The sequence below is a fragment of the Diceros bicornis genome, chromosome 2 (assembly GCF_020826845.1).
Source record: "Diceros bicornis minor isolate mBicDic1 chromosome 2, mDicBic1.mat.cur, whole genome shotgun sequence".
NCBI classification, from domain to species: Eukaryota; Metazoa; Chordata; class Mammalia; order Perissodactyla; family Rhinocerotidae; genus Diceros; species Diceros bicornis.
The window spans coordinates 81,491,541-81,512,121 of record NC_080741.1 but is presented as its reverse complement, the minus strand read 5'-3'; the positions used below and the strand labels follow the sequence as shown (position 1 = coordinate 81,512,121).

The following is a 20,581-nucleotide window of genomic DNA, read 5'->3' as shown; positions in this document are numbered from 1 at the left end:
CGAAGTCACACAGCTGGCAAGACTAAAACCCCGCTGTGTCCGTGACTGTACCACACCTCACAGATCCTGCTTATCCTTCGGCCTGTGGGAAGTCAGATGGGAAGCGGATCCTGGAAGCACTGTGCTAACAGCAGTCCACATGATGCGTGTTATGAAGGAAAAGCTCTTGAGGGGGTCAGGTGGGTGGATCAAGTGACGGGCTCATGAACCAGAGAACATGCTTCCAATCGTGAACGACCCTAGAGATTTGGAAGTAGTGATGCAAATGGCTCAGTCTTTGGGGGAGAAAGGACATGCTGTCAACTTCTTTCACAGAGGAAAGCACAGGGGTACCCACACTGCCTACTGCTTCCCCCTGGGGGAGAGACCCCAGGATGAAAGGCTGGAGGTACCATGCAGGCATCCTTGTCAACATCACAGGAGATGTGCCTGCTCTATTCCCCCAGGCTCAGGACCCCAGCTTTCCAAACACCCTTCTGGCCACAGCTCCTGAGCAAGAAATCACATCAGCTGGATCACAGGTGACATGAAAAAACTCCAACTTGGTTTATTTCAAAAGGGCAGAAGTCAGCAAAGAGGAACCTTTAAAAACTGCACATCCGTAGTTCTTGTTCCTAATGGGCCGGGAGTGGTTGGGGTCGTAGGCGGCCGAGCAGGCGTGGGGCTAGTCTGGTCCACAGTCACAGACGGCAGGTAGAGCTGCAGCTTGTCCAGGAGGTGACCCGGCCAGAAGTAATTGGGGGAGGTTCACTGCCGACCACTGGGCTTTTTCGCCTTCAGCTTCCTGGAAAAGAAGAAGACAGGGAAGGTCATCATGGCAGACAGGCCAGGTCCAGGGATCCTTCTCAGTGGAGCAAACCAACTGTGACCAGAGTGCAAGCGCAGAACTGTGCTAAGCACTTCGGTATCTCAGTCTTCACTACAATTCCTTGTGGTAGGTTCTGTTGTCCTGTCTACCTTACCAATGAGGACCCGGAGGCTTAGAGAAGCTAAGTCATTTCTCCAAGGTCACACAGTCAGCAAGCGGCAGAGTGCAGGCTTGACTTCCAATCTGCTACCTCTAAACACCAAACTCTTAAGTGTACACCATGTGTTCTCTGGAGGCATTTTAATGTGGGGTTCGGAGTACAGCCTCTGGAGCTGGCAGAGCTGGGGTCAAATCCCTGCTCCACCACTTAATAGGTGTGTGACTTTGAGCAAGATATTTAACTTTTCTGTACCTCAGTTTCCTCTCTTGTAAAATGGGTATGCTAAAAGTAACTTCATAGGGGTGTTCAGAGGATGTACATGAGTTAACACACGAAAACACCCAGAGCGGGGTCTGCCTGACACTCCAACTGTTGTTTTACAGCCTCTCAGCTCCTGGGCACTGAGTCCCAGATGCTGTGCTAGGAGCACCATGCAAGCTGCAGAGTCCCAGGCATCTCCCTCCCACCTTCCCCTCTTCCAGAGTTAGGTGATCGCAACAAGCCTGATGAATTGCTCAAACCCCTTAAAGTACATTCTCTTTATTATCGTCGGCGTTTTCCTAGTGGAGAAGAAAGGGAGGCATCTTGTCAAGAGAGGGGAAGTCCAGGTTAACGGGGCCTCAGGGAGTAGCCTGGGTGCCACCACCGACCTCTGCAGGGCCCGACACCCAGCCCATGATCTGTGAAGGGGCCTCCCCTGTTTCGCTAAGGAGACCCTCTTTTTAATCTTTTCCAGAGAGCTTGAGATCGTGTCAGAATTGGTCAGGAGGGTAGCTGTGGGGGAGCCGAGGTGAGGAGGCTGCAGCCTGAGACATGCGCCAGGGGTGACACTGGGGACTGGCCAGTCCATGATGACCAGTTGGGTTGGACATGCAGGGTTAGGACACAGACACTGGCACAACGTGACACCCCATGTCTGTCGGCGTCCCAGCCCCTTCAGCCAAGGGGACAGCAGTGGGGCAGGAGCAAATGGCAGGGGAGAAAGGGGGTTTGACACTCAGCTTGTCAGTCGTCTTAGCCGCAGGCTCACTGCGGCCCTGGGGCCTGCGCAGGCCCAGATTTGGGCTGAAGCTCTTCAAGTCCGAGTAGTAGCCTCCAGGCTGGCGGATCAGGCACACCGGGTCCTTCTGGAAAAGGATCTTGTCTCCTGGGTACAGCAGGGCTGTGAGCAGCCAGAGAAATGTGGCCCATCAGCCCAAGACCCCTCTCCTCCCTGAACTTTTGGGGCAGAGGGGGACTTCTTTAAAAATAAATTCACATTTTTGTTTGATTTTTTCTTACATACGTTTTTCAAAACTTTCTATTTTTCAATGATTGCAGATTCACAGGAAGTTGCAAAAATAGTGCAGAGGGTCCCTTAGACCCTATCTCCAGCTTCCCCCAGTTGTGACATGGCATGTAACTATAGTGTGACATCAGGAAACGGGGGTGGTACAATGCTGTGAGTGGCCTACAGATGAGGGAGCTTCTTTGTAACCAGGTCAGCAAAGGCCCGAGGCAGGGAGCAGGCCCACCCTGCACCACCAGCCTGCGGGGCGTCCTGGTCAGGAGTCCCGGAAGGAGGAGGGGAGATGCACCAAGACTTCACCAGGTAACTGAGACCTGGCTGATGGCAGTTTCCTCCTTGTCTAGAATCAGTCGCACAGATATCCGCGGGAGACCTTTCTAAGAACTGAGAACATAAAGAACACTGGGCCAGGTCTCCATCTTCCTGCAACTATTGAGCAGTGCTTATCCTAAGATGGTAACACACAAATAGCTCACGTTCTAGAAAAAGTGATGGAAGGTTACACTCCAGGTTATTAATGTTGGTTATTTGTGGTGAGGGCAGGGATTGGGCAGATGAGAAGAAAGGAGAGGGAAGGGGAGATGTGCAACATCAACATTTTAAAAAGGTATTTTTTAATTTACCTTTTATTTACCTGCATTACCTTTTAAAAGGTAACTTTTAAAAATGATTTTTAAAACTACATTTTAAAATATATATACATGATTTTTAAAAATGATTTACATAAATAATTTTGTATAAATGGAAAAGAAAAAGAGGTTTGTGAAAGAAAGATCACTAAAATATTAATGGCGGTCAACTCAGGCTGGGGGGATTTTTATTTTTTTATTTTTTAAAAATTAAGTGTCCAAGTATTATCTATAAAATAAGGGAGAGAAAAACAATAAAGCTATATTCACTGGGAAGAGGAGAATTGCCATGATGATCTAGAATTCTGGCCCATGAGCTTGAGGCCTCAAGTCAGAGCCCACCAACCTCGAGTCTAGAACACAGACCTGGGAGTCCTGATGTTTGCGCTTCTTTGCCCACAACAGATCACGCGTGTGTCATAAGGACAGCCAATGGACAGTGGCCAGGAGAGTGGTGGACTAGAGTCTTTTCCATCTAGACCAATCAGAAGCAAAAGGAAGCCCACCCACGGATGCTGCTCCTGTGTGCCCACGAATGTGAGATCCTGCAGAAGGTGAGGCTCACCCATGTACTGACCCAGAAGCTGGGAAAAACCAGTGGTGGAGAGAATCAGTAGGGGCTTGATAGTCTGGTGGGGACAGACAAAGGGGGCACATCCAGAGGAAAGACCTAACCCACAGGAGCAGTGTGGGGTGCCTGGCAAGCCTGCCTGCATTTTAGAGGACATAGCTGCAGCTCCACCATTAGCCAAGACCAGGGGATGGAAACAATCAGGGAAAGAGGAAAAAAGGATGATTTGGTGAAAAGTCAGTGTCCAGAGCTGCAGGATCTCCTGCTGTGGCTGCCCTCCCAGCCCAGGTGGGCAGCAAGCAGCCGCCAAGTGAGGGGTGTGCAGCAGGTGCGAGAGACAATGACCATTTAGCTTGGTTGGCCTGTGTTCCTGAAGGCCCTTGGCCACATCTCCCTATATAGACCTGTTATGGCTGAACTGTTTCCCCCCAAATTCATATGTTGAAGCCGTAACTCCAGGAACCTCAGAATTTGTATTTGGAGGTAGGGCCTTTCAAGAGGTGATTAACCTAAAATGAGGCTGTTAGGGTGGGCCCTAAGCAAGTCTGATTGGTGTCCTTATAAGAGGAAATTTGCAGACACAGAGAGACACCAGGTACACTGGTGTCTATACTGAAAAGATCACGTGAAGAGGCAGCCACTTGCATGCCAAGGAGAGAGGCCACTGAGGAAACCAATCCTGCCGGCACCTTGATCTTGGACTTCTAGCCTTTAGAACTGTGAGAATATAAATGTCTGTGGTTTAAGCCACCCAGCCTGTGGTACTTTGTTCCAGCAGCCCTAGCAGACTAATACAAGACCCAAGGCCCTATACATTTAGCACTTGTTCCCCTCCCTCTTGGGAAGAAGATGGAAATAATTAATTGTGACTGTTAACTCTTATTCTCAGGGAAGTCACACCACTCTCTGTGTGCCCCTCTCTCAGAAAACTACCTTTCCCAGTATGACCACAGTTCCTCCTTGCAAAGTTCCTATGGGAAAACCTCTTCCCTCAAGTGCAGTTGCTCCTTCATGTTTTTAAAGCACAGTGAGGGACCTGCCCATTAAATTTATAAATTCATAAATCTGGGATGCCAGCCTTGCTGCATGGTCATCAGGAGCTGGGCACTCCCCCACCCCCATCTCTCAGAAGCACATACTCTACCCAGAGATGTGAAAGGTTCAGATCTGCTTGGATATGTGAAGACACAATTCTTCCCCCAAGCAGAGGGCAGAACCAGTGTGGAAATCTCAGGGTTGAGTCCTGCTGTCTGAGCGGAGAGCAAAGGGCCTCAGCAGAAAGTGTCTCCTGGAGCATTCCTACCTCAGGATTGCAGAAGAATCAAGAAACTGGCCTGGCCGAGGGAGGTGGTTTTGGAAATGCCCAACACAGCCTAGCAGTATCACTTCTACCAAATCTCCCTCTTTGAAACTGGCATTGTTCTTTTATGCTCAACCTCAGGGTTCCCTCACCCAAAACTCCTGTCCTGGGAGCTTCCTGCTCTAAAATGCCAGCTCATCAAGCTCAGCTGGGGAACCCGGACCCCCAGGCCTGTGGAGCCTGTGGACCTCTGAGATCTAGAAATCTCATCTATCAGCAAAACAGGCTGGGCTGTTCCTCCCCTCCTCCCCCTCCTTCTTCCCAGTGTCTCCACCACAGGCCACAGCAGCCTGGCTGCGTGCATGTTGGCTGGGGAAGGACAAGCCTCAGGTGGACACCACCCTCGCCCTGGCTCTGGGCCCTCTTGGCATCCTCCTGAGGGCCAGCCACCAAGGCCCTTACCTTTCATGAGGGTGTCCTCTGTCACCGGGAGGCCATAGTACCCACAGAGCTCCTGGCACTTCAGGTAGACGAGAAGGTCGTTCATGCGGGACTTGTTGATGAGCTCGTTCATCTCCCCCTGGATGGTGGACGGGAGGCAGTGGTCGTCAATGCGCTTATTCCCACTGCACACCAGGCAGCACTGCCCCGTGTACTCGATGGAGGGGATCCTGAGCTGTAAAGAGAAGAGAGGTTGCCACACACTTCTCTTCGCCTTATCTCTCTCCTCCTGGCTGGAAGGCAGATGTTGAGCCTTATCTGCCTCTCCCCATGCAGCCCCCAGAATGGGCAATGGCAAAGAATACACGGTGGGACCGAAGTTCAGGTTCTGCAGTCAGTGACTCGGGAGAAAAATCACACATGGTCAAGGTTACCCCTGAAGAGCACCTGAATGGTCAGCGCACGCAGTTCTGTGTGCAGAGCCCTGTACGCGGACGTGCACACGTGACTGTATAATGTATCCGGTACAGTACAGTACAGATGCACTAGAGGCATCCTATTGAAACATTACATTCAAGTGTTTGGCTGCGTGGGAATTTAAATTAAGTGCAGCCACCTGTGACTTTCAGGCGGAAGCTACTGTTAAGGATGACAGAGCAAGGCAGAAGAGGGCTGAGGCGTGTGTAGCCACTTGTGGCCTTCTTCTTTTTTGAGGAAGATCAGCCCTGAGCTAACATCCATGCTAATCCTCCTCTTTTTGCTGAGGAAGACTGGCTCTGAGCTAACATCTATTGCCAATCCTCCTCCTTTTTTTTTTTTTCCCCCAAAGCCCCAGCAGATAGTTGCACGTCATAGTTGCACATCCTTCTAGTTGGTGTATGTGGGACGCGGCCTCAGCACGGCCAGAGAAGCAGTGCGTCGGTGCGCGCCCGGGATCCGAACCCGGGTCGCCAGTAGCAGAGCGCGAGCACTTAACCGCTAAGCCACAGGGCCAGCCCAGTGGCCTTCTTATTTATTGATTTATTTACAAGGAAAGAAAAATCTATCTTTTTCAAGCTTCTAACACCAGAATCCACAAAGTACAGCTCATAGGCCAAATCTGGCCCACCACTTGTTTTTTATAAATAAAGTTTTACTGGAACACAACCACACTCATTTGTTTAGGTGTCGTCTGTGGCTGCTCTGTGGTGCAGAGTCAAGTAGTTGCAACAGAGACAACATGGCCTGAAACACCTAAAACATTTACTATCTGGCCCTTTCCAGGGAAGGTTTCCGATCCCTGCTCTAACATTTTGGGTTTTCCTGTCATGCAATTGAATCAGATCTTAGTTGATATAGCACTTACCAATACTGAACATTTTATTATGTCTTCATATTTATAGATAATATAAAAATATGTATGTATTTGGTATTACATTAATATTGCCTGCCTCCCTGACTAGACTCAGCTTCCTGAGGGCAGGGGCTGTTGTGTTCTCAGAGCACCTAGAAGAGTGCCTAGCACATTATAAGCTCTCAACAAATGTTTACTGGATGAATTAATTCACACAATCAGTTCTTCCTTCCTTCACTGGTCATGTATTTCTGGAGTGCCTACTCAGGGCCAGGCCCCATGCCAGGCGCTTGAATTCCAGCTGTGATGAAGATGCAGCCCGGTCTCAGGAGGCAAAGTCATAATTAAAGAATGGGAGGAGGGGAACTCAGTACTTTCAGAAACATTATCTCATTTCATCTTCACAGAAACCTTGTGAGGTAGGTATTGTTTTTGTTATACAGATGAAGGAACAGATGAGGGAACAGAGAGGTAAAGAAGCCCGCTCCCAAGAGTTCCCCCAGCTAGAAGGTGGTGGAGGTGCCGCGGACTGGAACCCAAGCCTGTCCAATTGCCAAGCCCAGTGCCCTCCCCCGCTGGCGGGGGTACCTTGTTCTGCCGCCTCCTCTCTCTGCACCGCTTGCCGACGTCCTCCATCTCCTCCAGGGTCATGGGCCGTGCCTCCAGCTGGGTATCGACGACGGGCACAGTCAGTAGATCCATCCTCGGAGGCTCTGGGGCTAAAGTGCCCTTCTGCTTCTGAGATGCACTCTGTGGGGAAACTCTGTGCTCAGCACATCTATACTCTAGAGTCGGAGGAAAGAGACAAAGAAGGAGAGACTGAGAGGGTGCCCAGCCACGGAACCCTCCAAGCAGTTACCCACCGTCACCGAGCAGGCACTGGGCCACCCCTCTGCTCACTTCCTACGTGTCTGGTCAGCGCCATCTGAGATGTGCGTTGAAGGTGTCCCTGCTCTCCGGCTCCACTGGGCCTCCCTAGAGCGGGCCGCCTTCTCCCTCACCTGTTGCATGGACCCAGCCTTCCTGTTGCCGTTCTCACCTTCTAGAGTCCTGTTTCCACCAAACAGCAAATAGGACTTACAAAAAATATAAGCCAGATCACCTCATTCCCCTGCTTAACACTCTCTACTGGCTTCCCACAGCACCTGAGTCCCGCCCCTGATCTGCACAGCCTCAGGAGCTGGCCTCAGCTGACCCGCCACCTGCCCGTCTGCTGCGGCCCAGCCCTCACTCACTCCACCCAGCCCCCCGCACTTCTTCTGTCCCCGGAAGCCTTCTCGCCTCAGGGCCTTGGCCTCTGAGGTCACATCTGCTAGGATGCCCTTTCCCAGACTGGCTCCTCCTCAGTCACTCAGCTCTCAGCTCCAGCGGCTGCTTTTCAGAGAAGCTTTCCCTGACCACCACCCCTCACTCTGTCTTGTCTTCAAAGCATTAATCGCTACTGGACATCGTCTTGGTTAACCCTTTACATGGAAGCTCATTGAAGGCAGGGGCACTGGCTTCTTCACTGCTGTGTTCCCAGCTCCTAGAAGTGTGCCTGGCACACAGTAGGTCCTCAACAAAGATCCGAGTGAATGAAAGCACCCCACCGCCCTGCCCTGGTTCAGGCCTTCACTGTCCTGGGCTGGGATGGAGTGCTGGCCCCGCTGCCTTCTTGTGTTGAGACGGTGGCCAGGCGGTCAGCCTCCTGGAGCTTCAGCTCCCTCCTCCTAAAGTGTGAATGGCAGCCCTGAACTCTGGGGACTTGAGGATAAACTGAGCTGATGCTGGGGTAACGCTCCCCAGCCCACAGAGGACGCCCCCAAATGCTACCACCTTCTCTCTGTCTGTGAGCTGGTGCCCAGACTCTTGATGCTGCTGCCCCTTTAGGCAAAGCAAGAGATACCCAAGTCTGCTTCCCCTACCCACTGCCGCTCTCGGGGGAAAAAGAACTCCGTGATGATCCTGAGAGAACACCATTCAAGCAAATACCTGCTCTTGGCTTCAAGTCTATTCATTGGGAAATGATAGGCCCCAAATACCTTTGCTGCAAATACCCATCATGGCGCACAGCGATCATTCACCAAATGACTCTCAGCCAACTACATGGATATCAATGCGCTTTGGTAATTCATAATGAAAAGGCAAAAAGAGCATGGGTGGGAAATGACGCCCAACTCGAGTGACCCTGAGGATGGACACGAAGGGTGATGGCTAGTGTGGGGGTGGTGACGCGTGCAGGAGGCGTCTGTAGGGACGCTCATGTTCCCTGGGACTCTGAGATGGGCGGAGACCCTGCCTGGGGGTGACGGTGCCTCTGCCCAGGGCTTGTCGAGGCTACAGGTCGGAAATCTGCATGCTGCGCTGTAGTTGAAGCTCCAGGGGCCTGAGGAATGGACTCTATGGGAGCTGCCTGCTGCCTCCAAAAGCACCAACCAGTGAGGATGCCAAGCACCTAGCTCAGTGTGACCGTGAACTCCAGAGGCCCTCCCAAATCTTCACCCATGTAAGGAAACCCCTCCACTGCCCCCCTAGGGCTCTTACATGACCACAGGGAGGACGAGGAGCACCACCCCACCCAATGTCTGAAATTTCATTCCCGCCAACCTGGCGAGTGGGGGCAAAGCAAGATTTGTTTCATTTAGAAAAAGAAAGATGTGGTTACATTTGGGGAGGGATCTGGAATGGTGGACAGTGGTCAAGGGAGGGCTTGAATTCTATCTGTAGTTGTTCAAATTTTTTTTTTTTTTTACAACAACAATGGCACTAAACTCTAAAGAACCATGATGCACCCTGTGTTGTAGAGTAAATTCATAGCAAGAGCTACGGCTAGTCCATTTCTAATTTGCCTCTGTGCTTCATCTGGACAGATGTAGCTCCACGAGCACACGGCTTGGCAAATGGAACTTGAGCTGTGCACAACATATACAACTGTTTACAGCAGCCCTACTAATATCCCTGAGAGTAAAATACCAAAGTAAACTTTCCAGTAAATTCTAAATGTGCTAATTCTGGTTTCTGAACTTTAGTTTACTTTTTATCAATAACATATAGATTAATAGTAAGAAGGCCTTGGGCCTATATACATATAGAAAGGCTTGCTATTTGTTTGGTCAGTGTATCAGGTGGGCTTGGGGGGCTGAAACCACCCTTTGAGAATCCTACACTAAGGACAAGGGCTGGGCCTCATTCATCTTTGAATGGACACAGTGGCTGGGCACTCAAGAGAATATCTACTCCTTAGTTGACCCCCGGGCATAGAAGTTCCAGAGGCTTGGCCCACCTACGGTGAGCCAGAGTTGGAGAACATACTCAGGAAGTGAGCCAAGGCTGCCTCCACCAGGCTTGCTCCCCAGATGGGGAAGCGGAGGCACAGGGGTGGGAGTGGATACATACTCTCCCTTCCAGTTGGCAGGGCGCTTCTCTGCTCAGCCAAACACCACTGTATGTAGGTGTTGGTCAGGGCATGCAGGGTGATGCTGCTGTGCGTCCCCAGAGAGCTGAGATAGATCACAATATCCTCCACCTCCCGGTCTGTCAGAGGGACTCTGACCTGAGGAGAGAAGGGAAGCCCCCAGGGTGGGCAGGCTCCAATCCACACGTCCTGCAAGGACAGCCAAGGCCTTGCCAGCCTAGCCCCACCGCCCCATCTAGTTTCACTTGCAGCCACTCCCAGCTCATACCCAAGATCTCTGCCACAGCAGCTCAGAGCTCTTCCCCGGACCCTGAACACACCCTGCACTTTCTCACCCCCTGCCTTTACTCAGGCATTTCCCCCTCTCTGCCTGAAAAACTCCTATCCCTCCCTCAAAACCCAGTCCAGATATGCCACCGTCTTTGCCGAGTCTGCTACTTCTTCCTCTGGGCTCCCACCTCACTCCATGCCAATCACTCCATGCCACACCCCGCTTTCCCATGCTGGATGTGAAGAAGGATTTCACGTGTCTATCATCCTTGCCCATGAGGGACACATAAGCCTCCCTTCACTGAAGTAAAATCGGATCAGAAATACGATAAGCAGGGTGAGCAACTTGGGCGGAGGATGATGCTGGCCAGCAACAGCGAATATACAAGAAAAAGTTTTACAGGAAATATAAAAATATAATTCTTCAGCTGCTTTAGACCATAGTCATTGCTCACTGAACTTTCCTTAAAGAAGGTCAGAACTCTCCTGGTGCGAAAGGATTTAGTGTTTCATCTTCTTGGTCAGGAAAATTCAAGACCCTCTATCTTTTGTTCTAAATGCCTTGAAAGGTTGTTCAGACACTTCCGTGTCATAAAACGATGGTGTGAAAACCAGTGAGGATTCACATATTTCATAAAATATGCAGCAGTCAACTGCCTAAAGTTTTTCTTAAAGGCTGTAACCCCAAGTCCAGTGCTTAAATAAAAGCTTAATTCATCTAGACCAGAGGTCAGCAAACTTTTTCTAGAAAGGGCTAGACAGTAAAGATTTTAGGCTCTGTGAGCCACAGGCTCTCTGTCATCACTGCTCAACTCTGCTCTCATGGGATGAAAGCAGCCAGGACAACACACAAACAAATGAGCATGGCTATGTTCCCATAAAACTTTATTTACAAAAACAGGAGGCAGACTCGGTTTGACCCCTGGGCCATAGTAGGCAGACCGCTGCTAGATCAACAGAACTTTCTGCAATGATGGAAATGTTCCACATCTGCACAGTCCAACAGAGGAACCACTCACCACATGTGACTACTGAGCACTCGAAACGTGGTTGGTGTGACTGAGGAACTGGATTTTTTATTTTATTTATTTACAATTAACTTCAGTTTGTGACTAGCCAGTAGAAGTGTGGTGTGTGGACCAGAACCATGGGCGTCACGGGGAGCTCGTCAGAATGCAGCATCTTGGGCCTCACACAGAGGCACTGAGTCAGATGCTGCATTTTAACAAGACCCCTATGTGATTCATTTGCCAGTGAGAGTTGGAGAAGCTCTAGAAGGTTCTAGAGGCAGAACTGAAGGCCTAGCATCAATCTCTTTGCTCGGTTCTGGGGTCTGACGGGCAAGATTCCCCAGGCAGCTGGCTGGTTTATGGCTCAGCTCTGCAGACTGTCCACAAAAGTAGGACCTTTCAAGGTCAGACCTGGGCAAGGGGAGTTTTAGGCGTCTGATGTGGCCACAGGTGAAGCCACATTTTCCCATCTGGCTTTACAAGTAATAAAGCTGATCATTTGAGCTCCCTGTGTCTACTTTTCAGTGTGTCCAGGACATGAGGAGGGGGCAGCAGTGGGGGGGGCATGGACGCCCTCCCCACTCAGGCCAGCCCTGAGGGAGCGGGAGGCACTCACCGCCTTCAGAGCCTCAGTGAAGTCCTCCCTGGAGATCCTCTGGTTCTCACCGCAGGCCACCTTGTTAAACATCCCCAGGATCTTGATCCTGTGGCTACGCAGGTAGGAGTACAAGGCCGGCAGGGCGGAGGGCCTGGGCAGTTGGAGCTGGGACAGTTGGCAGGGGGGCTGGGGGCTTTTCTTCTGAAAGAGGCAAGAGAGTGGGGCAGAGGGGAGAGTTCAGGGAAGACAGGCCGATGGCACAAGATCCCCAGAGCTGGAGAGAAATGGGAGAGGGGGGCTGAGCGGCTCTAAACAGACAGCAAGATGGAGTGCAGAGAGCACTGGATTCGGGCAAGCCCGGGGCGGCCGTGTTCTGCCACAGAACACCTGGGAGACCACTTCTCTGGGCCTCCATTTTCCCCTCAGAAATCAGAGGCTTGGACAATGTGAGAGCTAGTTTCATTTGTATCCACATCTCTCCTGTCAGACCAGTCACTATTACAGTCCCACTGGGCTCTCAGTGCACCAAAATATACGCCCCTGCCCGGAGCCCGACGGGGTTCCCCTCTCCTCCACCTCCCAGCTTTGCTCCTGCGGGCCTCCTGCCTAGAAGACCCTGCCCTCTTTCCATACCTGTCCACAGCCTACTCCTCCTCCACTTCCAGGTGAATGGGAATATATCAGAATAATACTCCCTTACCTCAGTGCGGCACTCGACAGTTTACAAAGAGCCTTCCTGTTCCCTAGCTTTTAGCTCCTCTGTGCTCCTGGAGCATTTGGGACCCACCTCTATTAATGACCTGTAGCAAACTATAGTAGAGTCGTTAATCTGATGTGTCTGCCTCCCTCACTAACGTGCGAACACCTGGAGAGCAAGGCCATGTTGTATTTAGCTACATACCCTCACCTCCCATCTTTGTGCTGAACAAAGCCCCAGGCCCTAGGCAGGTAGGCAGTAGTTGTTTGCTGAATGAATAAATGATGCTGTGAATTAGGTATCAGGTATTACTTTCCTGTTTTACAAATGAGGAAACAGCCTCAGAGAGGTGAAGTGACTTGCCCAGGCTCACAGCGCAAGTAAGCAGTTGAGCTGGGTTTCTAACCCAAGTCCAGTGTTTATTCATGGATGCTGTGATGCTGGCAGCAAAGGGTGTGTTAGACCCATGAACTTGGGGTTTTCACTACAATTACACCAAGGACTGACTCTGAAGTGTTTGGGCCAACCCAAATGACGCTGATGAGACTGCGATAATACTAAAGACGGCAAACGTTTATTGAGTGCCCACTATGTGCCCAGCACTGTGCTAGGCACCTTACAGAAATTAATCCATTTAGACATCCCAGCAACCCTAGCAAGTAGGCACAATGGTTATCCCCATTTAACAGATGAGGAAACTGAGGCCCAGACTGTACAGCTAGGAAGTAGCAGAGCTGGGTTTAAACACAGGTTACGTGACCTCTTATCCCAGCTTCACCTGAACTGGGAGAAATTTCAAGTGTTTGTTTTGCAAGGAAATGTCACAGAGAGGCAAGCAGTCGGAAGATGAGGACTTGGGGACTGACTGCCATTTACTCTCTCCGTGGATCTGGAAAATCCACTGGCCTCACTGAGCCTCTGTGTCCATGCTTACAAAATGGGATCCTCCGTTTTCTCCCACCCTCCCAGCTGTGGTCCTCACAGCAGCCCCGTGAGCACCTGCTTGGCACATAAAGGCCCTCAGCAAACGTGCCAGTGAACGAATGAACGGCCAGTGAGCATTAAGACTGTCCCACAGAGGGGCTGCCAAGGAGCACCCCTCCCAGGGTGGTCTGAAGGTCAGCCGCAACTTCTTCAACTCTCCTCCCTTTTAAGATGGAGTCTAATCCCCCTCCCAAGTGTGGACAGTGCTTAATGACTTGCTTCTGACAAACAGAATATGGTGGAAGTGATAGTGTAAATCTTCTGAAACTGAGACTTCCTGAGACGAGGTCATAAAGGGCACTGCAGCCTCCTCCTGGCTGTTTCCCGGACTGTCACTCTACAACCCTCCAGCAGCCCTATGGAGTGGTCCGTGTGGTGAGGAACTGGGGCTCCTGCCAACAGCCCTGGGAGCAAGCCAGCTGGGGGCGGGGGGTCCTCCTGTGCCAGTCAAGCCTTCAAATGTCTGTGGCCCAGGCCAACATCCTGAGATGAAAGACTGAGCCAGAGCCACCCAGCTAAGTTCCTCCCAGATTCCTGACTCAGAAACAAGCGAGATTATAAACATTTGTTGCTTCAAGTCACTTTGGCGTGTTTGTCATGCAGCACTAGATAACCAATTCACCTCCCTTTTTTCTCCCAAACTTCTGTTTGCTCTTCTGTCAAGTGGGGTGAACAGTCCCCATCCTGCTAATCCAAGGGAATGAAATGACAGCATGCGCCTAACCCCCTCAGGCAAATGGGGCCTGTCACCTCGGTGGCTCTGGCAGAAGTCAGCTGGGCCTCGCGCTCCTTGTGGATCCTCTGTAAGACGCTGGCCTCTGAAGGTGTGAGACTGGGCTTGTTCTGCAGCCACCTCTCTAAGTTGCCGAAGGTTTCTAGGTCCTCACGAAGCTTCATCCTCTGGCTCAGCCAGGTCTTTGTGTCTTCCGGCTGCTCTCGGACATCCCTAGCTTCCAGGGGTTTGAAGCTGGAGATGGGCTGTAGGGGAGCCTGGGGTTGGGGCGTGGGATGGATGGGTATGGGATCCTCTTTTTGAGGCAAGATGATGATCCGCCGGCGGCTTCGAGGCAGGTGGAAGTCCTTCTTGAACTGCTTGAAGCAGTGGGCAATGACCTGTTCAGGATCGGAGATGGGGTCCTTGCTGGCATTTTCGTCAGCTGAGGTCTCAGACTGGCAGAGCCCTTGGGGGAAGAGGGTTAAGAGGTGAATTCCTTTCAGGAAGAGGACTAAAGAAGTCAGGAAGGAAAACTGCTTTAGCACCAGGCTGGGCATCAGGGCACCTGGGTTCCAGGCCCGGCTTTATTGGCACCTTGCTAAAATGATGCAGATAATTGCATCCTACATGACTGGGCACTCCCAGTGGCAGGTACTATGCTAAGGGCTTTATGTGCTTTCTCTTAATTAACCTTCTCAGATTCTACTCCTACTCCACCCCCCGCCCCCCGACTCCCCAATACTCCTTACTGGCAATCAGAAGGATCTTTTTAAAGATTTTATTTATTTTTTTTTCCCCCAAAGCCCCAGTACATAGTTGTATGTCATAGCTGCACATCCTTTTAGTTGCTGTATGTGGGACGCGGCCTCAGCATGGCCAGAGAAGCGGTGTGTCGGTGCGCACCCGGGATCCGAACCCGGGCCGCCAGCAGCGGAGCACACGCACCCAACCGCTAAGTCACGGGGCCGGCCCAGAAGGATCTTTTTAAAATGCCCTTCTGATCTGGTCTGATCATCCAATGCAGCGTAGCGCCGTCACGAATAGAGGCTTTGGAGCCAGAATGCTCCAGTCTGAGTCCTCCTGCCTCTCGCTGGCTGCATGATCTAGGGCAAGTCACTTATCCTCCGTGTGTCTCAACTGCTTCACTTGTAAATGGGGATAATGACAGTACTTACCTTACTGAGTGGTGATGTTTAGAATCAGTCCATTTTAGTTGCTTTGTTCATAGTAAGTGCACCACTATTATTTTTTTATATACTCACCCATCACCCATTTTGAAACCCTTCCATGACTTTCCAGAGCCCTCAAAATAAAGTCCCATGGCCCTCCTCTGCCAACCTTTCCCGTCTCATCGCTCGCCTATCTTTCCTTACTACATCCCAGACGCCCTGACCTTCTCTCTGTTCCCTGAAGGATCAAGCCCATCCTGCCTCAGGGTTTTGCACATGCTGCTCCCTCTGCCAGGAGTGCTCCTCCCCCACCCATTCCCCTCCCCACTCCTCCTCATCCTCCAGACCTCAGGCCAAATGTTACCTCTCCAGCTCCCAGGCTCTGTTATATCCTCATGTTACCTCTGCATAACACAACCTATACTTTTCCTTCAGACCACTTATCACAAGTGTGTAAATCAGGGGGTGCCAACTGGCATGCCTCATGCTGAATGAGGTGTGGGGTCCTGTTTTGATTGACATATTGCTTAAAATTTTCCAGTTTGAGTTACTTTAGGCTGGGGCATGCCCTCTCCGGCTTGCTGTAGTCCCCACCATTCCCTGTCATCTCACGTGCAGCTCAGTTCATTCATTAAGTGCCTGGTTCAGGCAGACATTTGTGTTTGAAACTGCTGGTGCAATTACTTGGTTGATGTTTATGTTTTCCAATGGACTGTGAACCAGGACCTCATCTCTTTTCTTCCCTGCTCCCAGCACCTCCACAGTGCCAACACATAGTGGGAGCTCACTAATTATTTGGTGAATGAGTGAATGACAAACGGACAGACATAACAAGTCAGCTCTGTGATTACACCCATTGTACAGATAAGGACACTAAGGCCCAGAGAGGCCCAAGGTCACACGGTTGATTAGTAGCAGAGCTGGGACAGAGCCTGGCCCCAGAGCTCAGCTCTGAGCAATTACCTGATATTACCCCAAAGTGTCACCTAATCTCACAGAGTCTCCTTCTTTCATGTCTAAACCGTTGTAAACTCTGCTCTAGCTACCTCCTGAAGCTGTTATGAAGATCAAATGAATAGTAGATATGGGAGTGTTCTAAAATTCAGAAGGGATATATTATTAAAAATATTCTCATCATCATTTTCCTTCTAAAACCACAACTCCCCTGCTTAAAATCCTTCTAGTACTCCCAATGGCCTCCAGAATCAAGTTCAGTCTCCTTAACCTGGCCCCACCTGACCCGCCCACCCCTGCCAGCCTCTCTAATGGGCTCCTTCTCTCCTTCCTTCTTCCTCACCTTGTACTTGTACCCAAACTGAGCTGACTGTGATTCCTTGGTCCCCCCGCCCTGCCCTCCCCAAACTGTGCTGTTTTCTCTCTCTGGAATGCTCTTCTCTCTCCCCAACTTCACTTGATTATTCCCTACTGCTGCTCCGAGACTCAGCTCAGGCATCAGCATCCCCTGAGGCCTTCTCAGCCCCTCCCTCGTGCCCCCTCTGGGTCCCCACAGCTGCCATGCTTAGCCCCATCACAGCATTTACCATATTTTTCTGGATGAAGATGCTTTCTGAGTCTTTCTTTCCCAACAGCCTGTGAGTTTCCCAATGGCAAGGACTGTGTCTTAGTTCCCACGTATCCCCAGTGCCTAGCCTGGCACAAAGTGAACATCTGTTAGGTCTCCTTACAATGCTCATGTGTTCCTTTCATAGTCAGAAAATAATAAGAGTATTCTGTCCATCAGTGTGGACAGAAGGGAGTACTTCTCAATAATCCATTTATCATTTCCCTGAGGACAAGATGCTGGGTACAGCTGAGGATTTAGTCACTTATCAAACCAGCATTTACTGAGAATCACCCAGTGCTTGGTGCTGGCCGGGTGCAGATCCAAACAAGGCTGGGGGCCCGACAACAGTGCACTGGCATGGAACAAGATGGAGTAACCAGAAGGGTAACTAGAGACTCTCAATCTGGGGAGAAGCGCTAATGGAGGAACCCAGGAGGTCATCATGGAGGAGGAGGCATTGACATGCGCCTTCAAGAATGAGTTGGGTAACAAGGGGTAGAGGGGCCAGCATGGCGAAAGGTAGGGGGTAGGGTCTGGGGATTTTAGAGTCACTAAATAGTTCCACAAGTTCCATATTGTGTGTGAAGGAGGAGGTTAATGGGAAATAAAGTTGGAGCCATCTCGAATGCCACGTTAACGGGTTTAAACTTTACCCTACAGACCATGGAAACATTGAGAATATGCTCCTCACTGGTCTCACCGCTTCCACTGTGCCCTCCCCCAAATCCAGGACCCGCCCTCAGCCAGAAGAGCCACTCCCTCCGACTGAAACCCTTCAGTGGCTTCACTGAAATGGCCTCTCGGTGCTCTCAGGATAAATAACCCCCTCCCGCCATGGCCTACAGAGCTTACCGGGCAGCGATGGGAACAGATCCTCGTTCGTTTCATAGGCAGCACCCATGGCCGCGGCGCTGGGGGCGGGCGCTGGGGCGCGTGTACGCGTCCGCGTGTGCTTGCTTGCACGGGCGGCGTCGGGGTGCCAGAGCACCCAGTTTTGCCAGACGCGCAAGGTGCCCAGCTGAGAAGCAACCGTTGCCCGGACTCCGGACGCCCCGCGGGCTTGGCTGAGCTCAGGCTGGCTAAGCGCCGCCGCGCGCCGCCGCGCGCCGAGGCGACGGGAGCGGACCCGCCTCCGCCCCAGCGCCCCCGACCCCGCTCCTTTAGCCGCTCCCGGGAGGGGCGCGAGGCGATCGCCGCGGTGCAAAGTTCCGGGCTCGGCCAAAGACAGCGTTTCTTAGTTTGGCCCAGGGGCTCCCGAATCTGGAGGCATAAATCCCCGGGTTTCCCACAAAGCACAGGATCTTCAGCCAGTCTCCCCGTCTTTCGGTCTCAGTGCTCTCATCCGAACAGCAGGCCTGTCTCCTCCAGGGGAATTGCAGGAAGCCGAGTGAGCCGTGGCCAAATAGAGGCAGTGGTTTTGGTATGCTTTGCCATGGTTTGGAATTACAGACTCTGAGTTCTGGAGTATCAATAATAAACACTTGAAATGTCCGTCAACTGATAAGCAGATAAAATGTGGTCTATCCAAAGAAGGGAGTATTACTCGTGAGAACTACTGACGCATGCTGCAACACGGATGAACCTTCAAAACATTAGGCCGAGTGCAAGAAGCCAGGCACAAAAAGCCACATATATGATTCTGTTTACAAGAAATGCCCAAAATAGGCCTGTCTGTAGACACAGAAAGCAGATTAGTGATTGCCAGAGGCAGGAGAGGGGAGCGTTGGGTCTGACTGCTAACAGGCACGAGGTTTCTTTTTAGGCTGACGGCCATGTCCTGAAATTAGCCATGATGGTTGCAAAACACTGTGAACGTACCAAAAACCATCGAATTTTACAATTTAAAAGAATTTTATGTTATGTGACTTGTGTCTCAATAAAAGAAGTTAAAAAAAACCCCAAACACTTGAGCGGTTACTCTGCATAAAGTATTGCCTTTATGAAAGGCATTGTTTTTGTGACCCGCTCAACAACCTGAGGTAGTCACTATGGGCCACATGAAAGCAGCACTTTTGCAAGCCTGGCTCCATTTAGGCAATTACATGTATTAACTTAATAATCGTAATAACCATGTGAGGTAGTTACACTGTCCCATTCTAAAGAGACGAGGAAACAGGTACAGAGGTAAGGCAACTTCACCTGCAGGAAAAAGGACAAGCCAGGCCTGGCTGAGGGCTTGAGCACCCTCCCCCTGTGTCCACACAGGCCCACACTCCTGAGGGAGATGCTGTGCAGAGGATCTGATAGCAGGCCCTGCCACACCTGATGCCCTCAGCCTGGTGCTTGCCCTATCCTTCAACCCCAGCTGCGGCCAGGGTTTCAGGGGTCCCTCTAGACTCTTAGCTGGCATGTTTGGGTATCTTGTCCTCACACCTTACCCTTTTTGTTCCCTTCCATTATTGTGTGTGCCTTTCTCTCTCCCTGTGAGGGTCTCTACAGAGCCTTTTCATCTTAGTGCCTCTCTCCAGCACAAAGCTTTGCACTTAGTGAATGCTACTTTGATGTCTGTTAAATAAAAATGTGATAGGAAGTTATAAAGGGGATGTTTGCTTGGGGTTGTGTGTGGCCAGGTGTCCTGTTCTCTGGTCAAAATCCATCCTTCTCTAAAAACTGAAACTCGCTCACTAAAGTGGAAACAACCAAATAGCCCCATAGCACACTGTATCCTCATTCTGTTCACAATCCACTCTACAACAAAGGAAGTTTCCCTAGCAATGTATTTATTTTTCATTTAGTCAATCAATTTAATTTTCAAATTATGCCCTAAAATGGCGATTGGTAATTGAGACTTAGTAACTTAGGACTTTTTTCGTTTGGTGAGTTCTTTCTAAGGTAAATGTTTCAGTATTTGAGCTATACCATTATAAAACCTGTATTAAAAAATGGCATACAGGGAAATACAAACACCAAATGATTTCACTCATATGTGGAAGATAAACTAACCTACAGACAGAGACAACAGTTTGGTGGTTACCAGGGGTAAGGGGGTTGGGAGGTGGGCACAAGGGGTGAAGGGATACAATTATATGGTGACTGACAAACAATAATGTACAACTAAAATTTCACAATGTTATGAACTATTATGACATCAATAAAAAAAATGGCAAGCATTATGGCAGAGTGAGCTTCCCCCACTGAACTCTCACCCTCTAAGACACAACAAAAAGGACGTTCATATTCCAACAGAAGCTATTCACACAACACACGGGATGTATGAGGCACCCAGGCAGCCATACACCCAAGGACTGAGGTGCTGGAATCCCCAGAGTAAGTGGAAGGAGGTAAGAGGAGCTCCCTTCCTTCCCCAAGGACTGCGACCCAGAGACCAAGACCACACGGCTCTCAGAGGTGGGGGAGGGGCAGCTCGCCTCGTGAAAACTGGCGCTCTCCAAGACCCCTCACAGCTTGTGGGGATCCCCCTACAGAGGGAGCGGAACTGTTGCGAGGGTAGTTTCAACAAGCTAGCCCCCCAGGAGAGCAGAGAGCAACAGCAAGACGAGAAACCTCTGAGATCGGGGAGGCGAAAGTAAGCACCCCTCCCCAACCCGACCCGCCTGACCAGCGCTTCAGCACAGTGGCCCTCCAGCTCCTGCTTCTTCGGCCCAGCAGCACTTCAGCTGCAGCTGCTTCAACCCACCTGCACCTGAGCC

General features: G+C 50.8%; 1 protein-coding gene across 1 annotated transcript; it reads right to left on the bottom strand.

Moving 5' to 3' along the window:
• Positions 1–431: 431 nt before the first annotated feature.
• On the bottom strand, positions 432–17,965 carry EFCAB12 (EF-hand calcium binding domain 12). The gene is given in 9 exon segments (XM_058563812.1): positions 432–784; positions 1,472–1,528; positions 1,971–2,130; positions 5,219–5,432; positions 7,119–7,315; positions 9,906–10,062; positions 11,821–12,003; positions 14,234–14,664; positions 17,784–17,965. Coding segments are annotated over 9 exon segments (1,665 nt in total). The 5' UTR covers positions 17,833–17,965; the 3' UTR covers positions 432–567.
• Positions 17,966–20,581: the final 2,616 nt, after the last annotated feature.